The 14,180-nt window shown below is 44.6% G+C and overlaps 2 protein-coding genes and 1 long non-coding RNA gene across 3 annotated transcripts in view; all 3 read right to left on the reverse strand.

Moving 5' to 3' along the window:
* LOC112072623 (chemotaxis regulatory protein ChePep-like) overlaps window positions 1-4,260 on the reverse strand; it is an 8,715-nt gene extending 4,455 nt beyond the window's left edge. The window contains exons 1-2 of the mRNA XM_070439863.1: window positions 3,658-4,260; window positions 2,223-2,760 (exon numbers count right to left, since the gene is read on the reverse strand). Of these exons, the coding sequence (XP_070295964.1) occupies window positions 2,723-2,760; window positions 3,658-4,003 (384 nt within the window). The 5' untranslated portion in view covers window positions 4,004-4,260 and the 3' untranslated portion in view covers window positions 2,223-2,722. The remainder of the gene's footprint in view (window positions 1-2,222; window positions 2,761-3,657) is intronic.
* The window catches only part of LOC139024887 (uncharacterized), a 94,139-nt gene that overhangs the window by 17,496 nt on the left and 62,463 nt on the right, over window positions 1-14,180 (reverse strand). The window lies entirely within an intron of this gene.
* Window positions 1-14,180, reverse strand: part of LOC112072624 (zinc finger protein 180-like) — a 79,423-nt gene that overhangs the window by 15,407 nt on the left and 49,836 nt on the right. The window lies entirely within an intron of this gene.

The raw sequence follows: 14,180 nt of genomic DNA on the forward strand, positions 1-14,180 counted from the left end.
GTTGCAAGTCTTTTTGTGGGATGTAGATGAGTGCAAATAAGTTTTCCCAATTCTCTTATCTCTTTCTCTCTCTCTCTCTTTCTCTCTCTCCTGATTTCTCTCTCTCTTCTTTCTGTCTTTCTCTCTCTCTTTCTTTTCGCTCTCTCGGCCGCTCCTCTCCTTTCTCTTTCTCTCTTTTTCTGTCTTCTCTTTCTTTCTTCCTCTCTCTTCTCTCTCTCTCGCTCACTTTTATATGCTCTCTCTCTTCTTTCCTCCTCTGTTTCTCTTTCTCTCTCTGTCTCACTTTCTCTCTCTCTCTCTGTCTCTCTATCTACTGTATATGTAACATGACTTCTGTCTGCTCTTTTTTAGGTCCTTTTGCTGTCTTTGACTCTGTCCAGGGCTTCGGTCATCATTACTGTGCACTGTGTTCATGCGCCGCGAGTTATGTGTGTGTGTAAAACACACACGTTGTATCTGTCTGTTCTGTCTGTCTGTCTGTCTGTCGTTGTCTGTCTGTCTGTCTGTCTGTCTGTCTGTCTGTCTGGTTGTCTGTTCTGTCTGTCTGTCTGTGCGTGTGTGGCGTGTTGTCTGTGCTGTCTGTCTGTCTGTCTGTCTGTCTGTCTGTCTGTTGTCTGTCGTCTGTCTGGTCTGTCTGGTCTGTTCTGTCTGTTGGTCTGTCTGTCTGTCTGTCTGCTGTCTGTTCTGTCTGTCTGTCTGTTCTATCTGTGTGTTTACTGTTATTGTTATGACTTTCTCCTACTGAAGTGTACAGTACCAGCTAGCTAGCTAGACAGAGAATCAGCCTCGACATGGGAAGGGATACTCTTGTGAATATGCCAACAGCTCCAGCATATATTAATATAAAACAGCATTGTCCAGATGATGCAGCGCGCCTATAAAAGAGATTAATAGACACTGTATGAAGTTAAGACAATAAAGTCCCATCTAATGCCCTCAATGCCCATTCACCTACAGACCCACACAGGGCCCCTTAGTTGAGACCAAATACCCATTCACCACAGACCCACACAGGGCCCTTAGTGAGACCAAATACCCATTCCCACAACCCACACATGGGCCCCTAGTGAGACCAAATACCCATTCACCACAGACCCACACAGGGCCCCTAGTGGAGACCAAATACCCATCTCCACCACACCACACATGCATGCACACCACACACACATGCACCACACACACATACTCGGAAAGCACACACACACACGTACACGTACACGTACACACACGTACCACACACACAATGGCAAACTACCCAGTATGCCCAAATGACCCAGCTACCCCACAATCCACTGGGGTTTGATCCATTCCAATGGCCTACGCGGCATCTCCAAGCCTCTCCTCCAGCTACTGTATGCATAGTTAAATAGGTTATTGGATAAACTGATACAGTAGTTTAAAAACATTAATATTAAATGCCAGAAGCGCGTAAGCCATTATGTTAAATCAACATATCACAAAGCGTAGGATTAGTCAACTTAATCCGGGAATTATTTGAGTAAAATATTTGAAATCTTCTTTGCCAGGACTGAAACCTATCCCTAATAGCTGCAAGCACAACGGGTAAGGAAGTAGGCTACCTCTGGATTTGGAGAGATGTGGAGAGAAGGAGAGCAAGTGGATGAGAGGACCAGTCTCAAGAAGTTGAGGAGAGGAACGAGGCAAGGGTTGGAATAGAAGATGATCTTGGGCTTGAATGAACAGAGGTCATGGATCTATAGAGGATGTTGTGTTGCAGAGCAACAATGTGTTGTATGAGAACGAGGAGGGGAAGGAAGGGAAAGAGAATGTTAGAGAGGCATGCATGGTATCGTTTTTTGGGGCAAGGAAAATATTGATATCGGTATTAGCCAAAAATGTAATATCGGTGCATCCCTTTATTCTAAAATGTTCACAATACCCCATAAGACATCACAATACCCATAATGACATCACAATACCCCATAATGCCAAAGCAAAAACAGGTTTAGGTTTTTGCAAATGTATTGAAACTATTCCCCAGGATAACTAGTCTCAGAGTAATGTAAGATCCCAGGATAACTAGTCTCAGAGTAATGTAAGAACCCAGGATAACTAGTCTCAGAGTAATGTAAGATCCACGGATAACTAGTCTCAGAGTAATGTAAGAACCCAGGATAACTAGTCTCAGAGTAATGTAAGATGCTTGGAAAAAGAAGTGAAAGAATAACAGAACGGCACCATTAGAACTAAAATGTGTCGACACATTTTATTATTTATTTACAGTTTGGAGGGTTGGGGGTCTGAAATCCAGAATACACATTTTGTTATTTATTTACAGTTTGGAGGGTTGGGGGTCTGACATCCAGGCGACACATTTTAGTTCTAATGGTGCCGTTCTGATATTCTTTTCAACTTCTTTTTCCAAGCATCTTACATTACTCTGAGACTAGTTATCCTGGGGAATAGTTTGAATACATTTGCAAAAAATCTAAACCTGTTTTTGCTTTGTCATTATGGGGTATTGTGATACATTTTATAATAAAGGGATGCACTGATGTTACATTTTTGGCCAATACAGATATTCAATATTTTCCTTGCCCCAAAAAACGATACCGATAACCGATATTTAAAACTTTAGAGGCCTTTTAAGAATTCTAGTACAGCATTCTAATAGTTAACACACACACGGACGCAGCGGTCCAAGCCATTGCATCTCGTGCAAGAGGTGTCACTACAGTCCCTGGTTCGAATCCAGGCTGTATCACATCCGGCCGGGATTGGGAGTCCCACAGTAGTTGTCTGTTATTGGTGTAGAGTGGACGACAAAGGAGAGGGATCCCACATGTGGATATGAAGACACAAATTATCATTATTACTGGAAAATATTAATTTAAAATCCAGGAACTTTACAACTTTAGCTCTCTAGGTCAAGCCAGTAGGCTACAGTAGGTTGTAACTCTTTAGGTCACACCAGTAGGCTACAGTAGGTTGTATCCAAGTGGAAACAATTATCAACCCAATGTGGAAAGTGTCGAATATGGTCAACAACTAAATGAATGGCTTATTTGCTACGTGAGGTTTACTTGATCCAACAGAAGTTTCATAATGATTACGTTGTTATGTGGACACGTGACATATCGACAACTTTAAATAAAACACTAAAGGAGTTGTCTCCAGATCGCTATGCATATTCATGCTAGTAGCTTAGCATCTCTCTCCATTGAATACAGGCGGTCGACGTCAACAACCCTCATAGAATATAAACAATAGATTACAATAATAAGATGTATCCACCAATCCAAAGAAAGCTAGACAACCCGCAGTGCTAGACAACCCGCAGTGCCGCTTTGTGGACAACGACTCCCCTTGTGAGGGCGGAGAGACATCTTGTCAGTATATCCATAATCTTTGATGTAGCCAACCCAACTCTCGCATGGCACTATTGGGGGGTACGTTGTGTAGTAAAACATCACTACATGCAGCGCCCCCCAGTCTGCGGTCAGCAGATAGACCCTTCTCAAATATATATGTTAAGTCCCTTTTGGAAACGGAACAGAGAAAACAAGGGGTAGCTTGTTCTCTACGTCGTCTGATTCTAGACATATCAGTCATCATCCTAGGGCCCTCCGTTAAAGAGGTATTGACGAGCCAACTCCGAATATCCAAAGTTAAAAACAAATTAAAGGCGGTACTTACTGGTGTTAATCAGATCTCCTATCTCCTCCTCTTCATCTTTCAATGTGACAGTAATCTCCCCTTCCTTCTTCACTCCAAAAACTGCATTCCCCTCTTTCTCTTCCTCCTCTTCTTTTACTGTAACATCCTCCTCTTTCACTCTGAACGCGTCTTCCTCTTCTTTCACTGAAACGTCTTTCTCTTCTTCTTTCACTGTAACAGCCTCACTCTCTACTTCTTGTTTTACTGTGACATCATCCTCTTCTTCCTTCTCCTCTTTCACGACAATGTTCAGCCCCAGAGCTTCTTTCTCCGTCCAGCAGACCTCCTCTTCTTTAACAAGAGGGGAGTAGTTTAGGGAGCTCATGTTCGGGGATGTTAGCTAGCTAGCTATCATTAGCGACTAGGCTAGTGCTAATTTAACCAGCCAGATACTATAGCTGACTAATACAAAATAACGTAATATTAAATTAAGTAGGTTAACAAGTAGATACAACAGAACTGTGTCTAAAACACAGTAGCTAATTTACACCGAAAGCGTATAAATAGCTTGAATCTTTCGGCTGTTGGCTAGCAAGCTACCGAGGTGGTTGACGAGCTGTTTATGAAGAACCGTCCACTAGATTATACGTCATGCTGGCAGCATCGCCTGAATGACGCACATCGCCGTCTGCTGACTGGAGTGGGAAACGCAGTTGAGGATCATATTTTATTTTCAGACAAAGATTATTGTAAATGGATTTAATTAAATAATACTATTATATTGAGACATACAAAGACAGGAATGTGTTGATTGATTAGTGCGAATAAAACATGTTTACCACAGCATATTTAAGGCAGTTTCATTAAGTTATACTACATCTAAATTAGCAGCTAGCTACTGTAGGTCTATACTGCTCCTACATGGTGTAACAATACATCATATAGATGTATATGTAACAGGGTTATATTGGTGATTCCCCTTGCCACTTTATTGTTAAGCCAATGGGTTTTTGGTTTTAGTTTTGTCTTGCCTTCACTCAACATGGCATCTTATTGGCTGGTTTGCGTAGCTTGCTTACGAGGGAGGATGTTTCAGTTAGAATCGTCCCAGTGAACAAGCACCAAACCAGCGGTAAGTTGTTGGTTGCAAAGCACTGTACGTCAAAAGTGATTTTTATACTCCCAAGTGATGATTTAAATGTACAATTTATATCAACCGGTTTGTAAATGTTATTCGAACATCACACATAAGATGCAGTGTTTTTTTGAGAATATTGGTTGTGCATTTTGTTGTAAAGAATTCCCGCTAGTACTAGCTAGCAACTTACTGTGTCTGGTGGGGGGGTTCATATATTTTGTACAGTGCGTGAGTGCAGAGTTTGGATGGTGAGCCGTGCATTGCATGACGTGCAATTTTGTGCTGTTCCTATCAGGTACATTGTTAAAGATATTATATTGTATATTGTAATTGTATTATTTTGGTAACTACATGCCCCAGTGAACAAGCACCAAACCAGCGTGCGTGAGTGCAGAGTTTGGATGGTGAGCCGTGCATTGCATGACGTGCAATTCTGTGCTGTTCCTATCAGAATAAATCTCCATGACTGGTACTACACGTTGGAGTTCGTGTCGAGGATTGATTGTACACAACGCAAGAAGAGTACTGTTACAGTGGTGCCGTGACCGTTCTTCTGGATCGGATCATCCTTCGCTGGATTTCCATCTCAGAACTTCGCGGTGGTTGCCGTTGAAGAATCAGATAAGACGTTGCTGGTGCAGTTTATGGCGATATCGCATTTCGCCACAAGAGGGCGCCACCAACGTTTTATTATCGAAATTGATGATTTCTCTGGCTGAGACACATCACAGATAAACGATATAACTTTTGTGTTACTTGTTTATTTGCGATTCTAATGTATATCTGATATAAGTAGGGTGAGTTTTACCAGTGTACTAGATATAGGTTAGATTTTGACGTGAGGTTAAGGAAAGAAATATATATATGCATTTTTTTGCTATTTACATTTTTATTACACCTGAAACCCCACCTCTTTAAGGAATACCTAGGATAGGATAAAGTAATCCTTCAACCCCCCCCCCCTTAAAAGAGTTAGATGCACTATTGTAAAGGTGTGTTCCACTGGATATCATAAGGTGAATGCACCAATTTGTAAGTCGCTCTGGATAAGAGCGTCTGCTAAATGACTTAAATGTAAATGTAAATGATTTAGTGTGTTGATTTCCCATTGTTAAATGGAAGGTGTTGGGAGAGGTAGGGGTTCCTGTCATTAATCTGTCACCATCTGTTGGTAGGGTTCAGGCAAAATTCCAGTTGCTTCTACACCTATGCCTAAACTGGAGGTTTTGGGAGTTTTGATGATAGTGTACCCATGGAAACGCCCAAGGATGTGTATGACAGAGTTTTGCCAAATACAGGGAGTGGGGAGTCTCCATGGATTTCATAGCACACATAGTACAGCAGATTGGTCATTCCATTGGGAGAACATTGCCTCCTGTTTGGAGTCAAAGGCAATTGTTGGACATGTTGGGGACAATGTTATGGGGAATGCATGCAGCTCTAGGGGTTTGGATGTGTCRGGCCTGAACCTGGTATTGAAGTCTGAYATCAGGGAACCGGTGTACTTTCGGGGGGATGGCTCTGAAAAGTGCACAGTGCATGAGTGGGAGGATATGGTCATGGTTTACATGCGTAAGAGGGGCGTATCTGTGATGGACCAAGCTGTTGAGGTTATGGGTAGGCTTATGGGAAGGGCCCGCGATGTTGTTAAAGTGGGCATACGCAGCAATCCCTCCGTTGATTTATCTAAAGGCCCGAGTCCCATCTTTGACATACTGAAACAACATTTTAGTGACACTGCTTTTTCAAGCATGCCCCTCGCTGACTTTTATGCCACATTACCTCTGACTGATGAACAACCATTTGAATATTGGCTCAGACTGAACAGGGCTATGGAGGTTGCTGAAGATTGTCTAAAGAGACAGAAAAAAAGWGTTGAAGACCCATCTCGTGAGCTCACAGTCATGTTCATCAGACATTGCCCTAACGCTGAACTGTCCCTTATCTTTAAGTGCAAGCCATTACAGCAGTGGACTGCTGCAGATGTTCATGAGAGGYTGGATGAATACAGGAGGGAGCAGAGGTACTCTCACTTATCTAAGGTGACCCCAGCCATCACAACAATGAAGCAGGAAGTTGGTGCTGTCATGCCGATCACCATGCCTGCTGTGAGGCCCMWCATGGAAGTACCCAATACGTTGCCTTACCCAGCCCAGACTATTCAGGGCTCAGCTGAGCCGATGGAACGTATCCTTGCAATGCTGGAGCGTGTGCTGGAGCAGAGGCCACAACAGTCTGACCATAAGTTCCAGAAAGGAAATAGGAGCAAAGTGAAATCTAATGGGCCATGTAACGTGTGCGGGGATGCTGGACATGATACTTACTTTCACTGCAGGGCCAATCACCTCTGCTTTCTTTGTCATGTAGCTGGCCATGCACGCTCTCAGTGCCCCAAGGCCCTAGCTCTGAGCACAGCTGGTGGAGTCCCTACAGTAACCACTGCTCAGCTCCCGGGAAAACTAGTAGGCCTGAATGTAGAAGGGGAGAGTGTTGGGCCTTTTGTAGAGTCCCCATCTGTGAGAGCTGTTGATTTGGAGTCTGTATATAAAAGTGTTTGTGACGAAATGGAGACTGAGAAGAGTATCATAATGCAGAACACACAGAGACTTTCCCCATATGATGATTTATTCTATGCCACGGTGTTAATAGGAGGAGGAGTAGAAGTGAGAGCTATGCTTGACAGTGGATCCATGGCTTGTACCTTGAGCTCTAGGGTCTTACCTGAACTGTTGCGTGCAGGAGTGTTGAAAAGTCCATCATTGAGTCCTACAGAGGTAGTCTTGGTTGGTTGTGGTGGGTTGAAGACGAGGCCTTTGGGAGTATGTGAGCTGGAGATGGAGGTGTACGGATGTAGAGTTGCCGTGCCTACACTGGTGGTTGAAGGCCAGAGTGATGACCTCATCTTGGGCAGCAATCTCCTAAAGCACTTGATTCGCCAYCTGAAGACGGATGGAGATCTCTGGAAGAGGGTTTATACTCCTGTGTGTGACGGGGGTGAGGAGAGCAAGCTAATCGATATGATGGCTAATGTGGAGAGATGGAGAGACAGTGAAGTACCTGACAAAGTTGGAACTGTGAGACTAAAAGGGGCTGTGACTCTAGAGCCTATGCAGGAGCACTTAGTCTGGGGCAGACTACGAAACACTCAGAATCTATCAGCGGGCAGTGCTGTTCTCATTGAGCCCAGCAGTTCAAGGTCAACACCAAGGTCAATACTGGTAGGGAGGACAGTAGCTCTATTGCGGGGGGATGGGTGGCTCCCTGTTAGAGTGATAAACCCTTCTCAGAAGACAGTGACATTGAGACGAAACGCCACTCTAGCCGATGTCTTTCCTTGCATGGCTCTAGAGGACTTTGACTGTTCATGTGTGAATGATGATTCTCAAGCAGCTTACAGCAGCAAGTGCAGAGAACGGCTGAATAACTCACTGACTGCCAAGATGACTTGACACACCTGACTGATGACGGTTCCAGCCAACTTCACGATACTGACGGACTGACAGTTCAAGCGATCCTGAGGTCTACGTACTGACTTAGGTTTGACTGATATTGATGTCAACTCCTGTCAAGCGTCTCCTGCTGGTAAGAGAAACTCATCCAGCTCATAGCTGAGTACCAGTCTATTTTTCCAGGCACAAGTTGGATTGTGGAAAAGCTTCCGGATGTCTTCACCGCATTCAACTGAGTGATGAGAAACCCTTTCGGATGCCCTACCGACGCCTTTCACCAAATCATTATGAGAAGCTCAAACAAGCATTGAATGAGATGGAAGAACGTGAAATCATAAGGAAGTCTAGTAGTGAGTTCGCCTCTCCCCTTGTCCTTGTATGGAAGAAGTCTGGAGACCTGAGACTCTGTACTGATTTTCGTTTGCTCAATGCTCGCACCATCAAAGACGCCACCCACTCCCCTCACCAGGCTGACGCCTGGCTGCTTTAGGTGGAAATGCCTTTTTCTCGACAATGGACCTTACCTCTGGCTACTACAATGTGGAAGTGCATGAGGATGACCGGAGATTCACAGCTTTTACGTCGCCATTTGGATTGTACGAATACAATCGTATGCCACAGGGTTATGTAATAGTCCTGCAACTTTATGAGGATGATGCTAACATCTTTGGGGATCAGAACTTTCTTAGCCTGCTGTGACCTGACGATGTCATTGGTCTATGCGCCCACTGAAGATCTGGCTATACAGGCCTGGAATGTTTTTGAGCGTCTCAAAGGCTCACAACCTGAAGTTGGCGCCAAAAAAAGTGTAACTTTCTGCAGAGGTCTGTGAAGTTTTCTGGGGCATATCATTAGCGCGGATGGTGTAGCTACAGACCCTGAGAAGGTGAAGGCCATTACAGGAGTAACAGAAGCTGATCTGATGGAAGATGGCACTGACTTCCATCTCCAGAGAAGTTGAGGTCTATTCCTTGGGATGGTGGTGTATTATCAACAGTTCATTGAAGGTTGCTCGACCCATTGCAAAGCCTCTCTTTGGATTGACTACTGGACCACAAAGGCTCCACGCTGGAAAAAGAAGCAACGCTCACCTGTCAGGAAGTTGACGGCTGCCGACTGACAACAGAAAATGCAGACAGGCCTTATTCCAGCTAAAGCAAGCCTTACTGGACCAGTTTTGTTGGCCCACCCCAACTTCGAAAAACCTTTTCTACTCTCGGTGGATGCGTCCAGCAATGGCTTAGGTGCTCGTGCTGTTCCCAGGTGCAGGAACAGGGAGCTACAGCGAGACCTATAGCCTTCGCGAGCAGTCCCTCATTATGCCAGTCGAGGTATCTGCGCACAGGCTCGATTCTTTGCATGAAATGGGCTATCTGTGACAAGTTCCACCACTGGCTACGGAGGGCAGCACTTCACGGTATGGACGGATAATAATCCCTTGACATAACATTCTGACCAAAGCAAAGCTTGATGCTTGTGAAAGAGAATGGGTCGCCAAGCTGGCACCGTACGAGTTGACATCAAGTACATCCCTGGAAAAATAAATGTTGTTGCAGATGCTTTGAGGCAGAGACCCTTCGTACGACCAGTGCACTCCATCGCCTGACAAGGGTCCCGTACGAGACCTTACTAGCTGAAGCCGACGCTGTGCGCACAGACAGAGTGCAAAGATGTGTTTCGCTGGTCCCAGCCACCCCTTTGACAAAGCCTCTGACTCCAACGAAGTGGTCATTAGCTGTCAGCTACTGTTGACCCATCTGTGCTTTATCAAGACATGAAAGTTGCAGCTGTTTCTTCATTCACACAGGTGTGGGTGATGAAGTGGCTCACATGCACTGCTGTTGCCACAGCTTCCACAGGCTGTTATGCCATCAGAGCAGACCGATGTCGATGTTCTGCCACACGACCGACTGATGAGTAAGCACCGCGTGATGACAAACGTGATCAGCAGAGTGATCTTCTGTGGAGAGGGGGAGAAGGCCATCCCGGAGAAGAGCGTTCCCATGAGACTGTTGAGGTTTTGTGTCTTCTCAGAAGTTGGACAAGTATGACCATACGAAGATGTGTACTGTATCGTGTTTCAAGGAATGTGGTTACAAAGAGGAAACGTATTTGTAATGTGGTTCCAGCCTCCATGAAAGCAATGGTGCGATGATGAAGGGTGGCCATGCATGAAGGCTGTCACCAGGCCAACAGAGAACAGTCTACCTGACAAGACAGAGGTTCTTCTGGCATGGCCTGGAGAGGGAGGTAAARGCATATGTGAAGTGCTGCAGGAGATGCGTCGTGAGCAAGACTCCTGATCCGGAAGCAAGAGCTCCTCTTGAGAGCATAATAACAACTGAGCCTCTTGAACTAGTGTGCATAGACTTCTGGTCTGCAGAAGATTCTTCAAACAAGTCCTTGGATGTGCTCGTTGTTACTGACCACTTTACCAAATTGGCTCATGCCTTCTTGTGTCCGAACCAGTCTGCTAAGTCAGTAGCTCATCAGTTGTGGAACAACTATTTCTGTGTCTACGCTTTAATAGCTGAACTGTTGAGTGTTGCAGGTGTTCAGAAGTCTCACACCACGCCGTACCATCCGATGGGGAACGGGTCCTGCGAAAGGATGAATAGGACGTTGGGAAACATGATCCGGGCCCTGCCAACGAGAGCAAAGCACAGATGGCCTCAGGCGCTGAAGTCCCTCACGTTTGCGTACAATTGTACAATCCACGAGACCACAGGCTTTGCCCCTTTCCTGCTAATGTTTGGGAGGACGCCAAGACTGCCTGTTGACATAGTCTTTGGCTCTGTCATAGAGAACCCAGAAGTTGTTGACTATGACCAGTTTGTTAAATCTTTGAGGAGAGATCTGAAAGAAGCCATGAATGCAGCACAGGCATCTGCAGCGAAGCAGTTGAAGAGGCATGCTGACCTTTATGACAGAAGAGTCAGAGGAGCACCAGTGGAGATTGGGGATCGAGTGTTGCTGGCTAACAAGGGGGAGCGGGGAAAGCGGAAGCTCGCTGACCGTTGGGCGGATACTGTCTACCTTGTCACTGGATTGAATGCTGACAGTCACACTTTTAAGATTCAGAACAGCTCCACTGGACGGGAGAAGACGGTRCATCGCAACCTGATAATGCCAGTCAACTTTCTTCCTCTTCCCCATGCTGCCGTTGATGAGGGAACAGACATGTCTGGATTAACAGAGTCTGAGGGCATGAATGACAGCCTTRTGGTCTCAGCTGCCATGGACACTGCAGTGGATGATGATGCTGAGTACAGAACAAGAGTGTGGGTGTCAGAATTGCCTTCTGAAGGAACAGGTGACACAAGCCTGGAGGGTGATGTGCGATCCTTGGATGCTCAGGATGTTCCACCTTTGGATTCGGTGGGAGATATACTGCAGCTGGAAGGTCTGCCTCGATCAGAGAGTCTTCAAGAATCTGACCGAGACYGTRACAGTGTAGTGAGTGAGCTAATTGACCAGTCTACTTACGATATCCGTACTGACCTACCAAACTCGRACCATTCCTTACCTGATCAGTTACAGACGGACTGTGTTGACAGACCCACTATTGCAACAGTACAMAACACTGTTACCCCTTATGCAGTTGAAGGTACTCGGGGTCGTATTAGGTCAAGGGCAGGAAGACTATTTAAACCAGTGTCAAGACTGATTGAGATTATGAATCAGCAGACAGTTAGCTCTTGAAGGTTAAATATGTGAATAGAGGGTCAATGGTATTGACATCTTTTATTTGTTTTGCTTTTACATCATTRTGACCATGATTAGAGGTTGCAAGATGGTAATGTGACGGATATGATCAACTCTCTTATGGTAGTTTATTTTATTACTTGGATGTTTTAAAGTCACTGAGTGTACTTAACATGTAACAGGCATGTTTACCTATGAGGGCTAAGGGGATTGATCAACCGCTTTTCACTCTAATTCTCAAGGAGAATAGTCTCATGACTGGAATATTTAGTGACTGATTTAAAGCAGGGTCTGCATCCTTGATATCACAGCTTTACCTTTTAGTTTCTCTATTAGGTAGTATAAAAATATATCAATTTTTTTTTTCTCTGGATTATTCTGTACATATGTTGAGTGTCTCTGTATCTGGTATGTTGAGTGTCTCTGTATCTGGTATGTTGAGTGTCTCTGTATCTGGTATGTTGAGTGTCTCTGTATCTGGTATGTTTGCACAGTGYCGTTTTGTATTTTTATTATTTTTCTTTGCAAGTGGAATTCAGTAGGGGGGAGTGTAACAGGGTTATATTGGTGATTCCCCTTGCCACTTTATTGTTAAGCCAATGGGTTTTTGGTTTTAGTTTTGTCTTGCCCACAATCACATTCTTCTCTAACAACCCCAATACAGTTAAGCATAATTAGATGCTATTTTTTTTAAACTACAATGACCATAATGACTGAGCGCCTACTTGTCTTGTCTGTGTTTCTTTTACACCTGCTACGTAAAAGAGACCGAAGAATGTGTAACAGTATAGCTTCCGTCCTCTCCTCGCCCCTACCTGGGCTCGAACCAGGGACTCTGCACACATAACAACTGCCTCCACAGAAACATCATTCCATCGTATTAGCGCGCACCCGCTAACTAGCTAGCCATTTCACATCGGTTACAAATGCAAATGGTCAATACTATCTGGGATTCTTGGGACATCCCTACCTAAACCCTACCTTAACCCCTAACTTAACCCTTTAAATGTCTTCAAGGGCTAGGGACGTCCAAGGATGTATCTCTACCTGAAATACATGATCTAAGTGATTGATAGTTGGTATTCAGCAGTCATAGCCTTATTTACTTTAATGAACTAAAAATAGTGATTTTGTCAGACAGCAGCTCTACACTTTATTGACTGACTGATCCATTCATCCTTCCTTCCCTCCTCAGCCTTCCTCTCCTCTGAAGACCCAGTGAGGGTGGAGCTCAGTCAGAGAGCTGTTGAGGACTGGTTAGGAAGAACACTTCTACAGCCAGAGAGGTGAGAGGTCACAGATGGTTTAGATCATGGGTGTCAAACTCTGGCCCGCGGGCCAAATTTGGCCCTTGGGGTATTATATATTTGGCCGCGAGACAATACCAAATTACTACTAGAGCTGGCCGCCGTTTTATCAGCGCATTCACCGCTAATACTACGAATCCCATAATGCTCTGCTGTTGTTTTCGCGCGCCAATCAGGACAGGACCCAGAAACGCCTCTGTGACAGTAGTCATAGCAACATAGACGCTACAACTGTCAGCGCGCTATCCCTTCCCAAAAAATGGCGAAAAGAAGGCAGAAACAGGAGTTTCTGGACAAGTGGAGGCAGAATATCTGTTTACATATGTAAAAGACAAACCTGTTTGTCTTGTTTGTGGGTCAACGGGCTGTAAGTAAGGAGTACAACATTAGACGACACTATGAACGAAACACCATGACAAATACAAGGACATGGACATGACTCAAAGGAGCAGAAAGTAGAGGAGATGAAAAGAAGTTTGTTTCACAACAGAATATGTTCAAAAAAGCCACATCACAAAGTGAGGCTGCTGTAAAGGCTAGTTATATAGTGGCAGCAGAGATCGCAAAATCAGCCGGCCTTTAATGAGGGAGAGTTCGTGAAAAAGTGCATGATGAAAGTTTGTGACCTCGTATGCCCAGAGAAAAAGCAAGCATTTTCAAACGTGAGCCTGAGCAGGACACAGTAGCTGATCGCACATGTGATCTTGCCACCAATCTGTATGACCAGCTGATGGAAAAGGGAAAAGATTTCGTTGCGTTCTCCTCGCTGTGGATGAGAGCTGCGACGCATCTGGAAAGTTTATTTTGGTATTTAAATCAGAAGGCTGCAAATAGAAAAGAGGCATACGATTTTATTTAAATTTTATTTATTTAATAAATGAATGCCATTGATGTGTTTTTTTCTTTTGAAATTCGATTTTGCATGTCTCCACTATTAAATTATATATTGTATGGTATAAGCGA

Source organism: Salvelinus sp. IW2-2015, unplaced genomic scaffold, assembly GCF_002910315.2.
Source record: "Salvelinus sp. IW2-2015 unplaced genomic scaffold, ASM291031v2 Un_scaffold1981, whole genome shotgun sequence".
Taxonomy (NCBI): Eukaryota; Metazoa; Chordata; class Actinopteri; order Salmoniformes; family Salmonidae; genus Salvelinus; species Salvelinus sp. IW2-2015.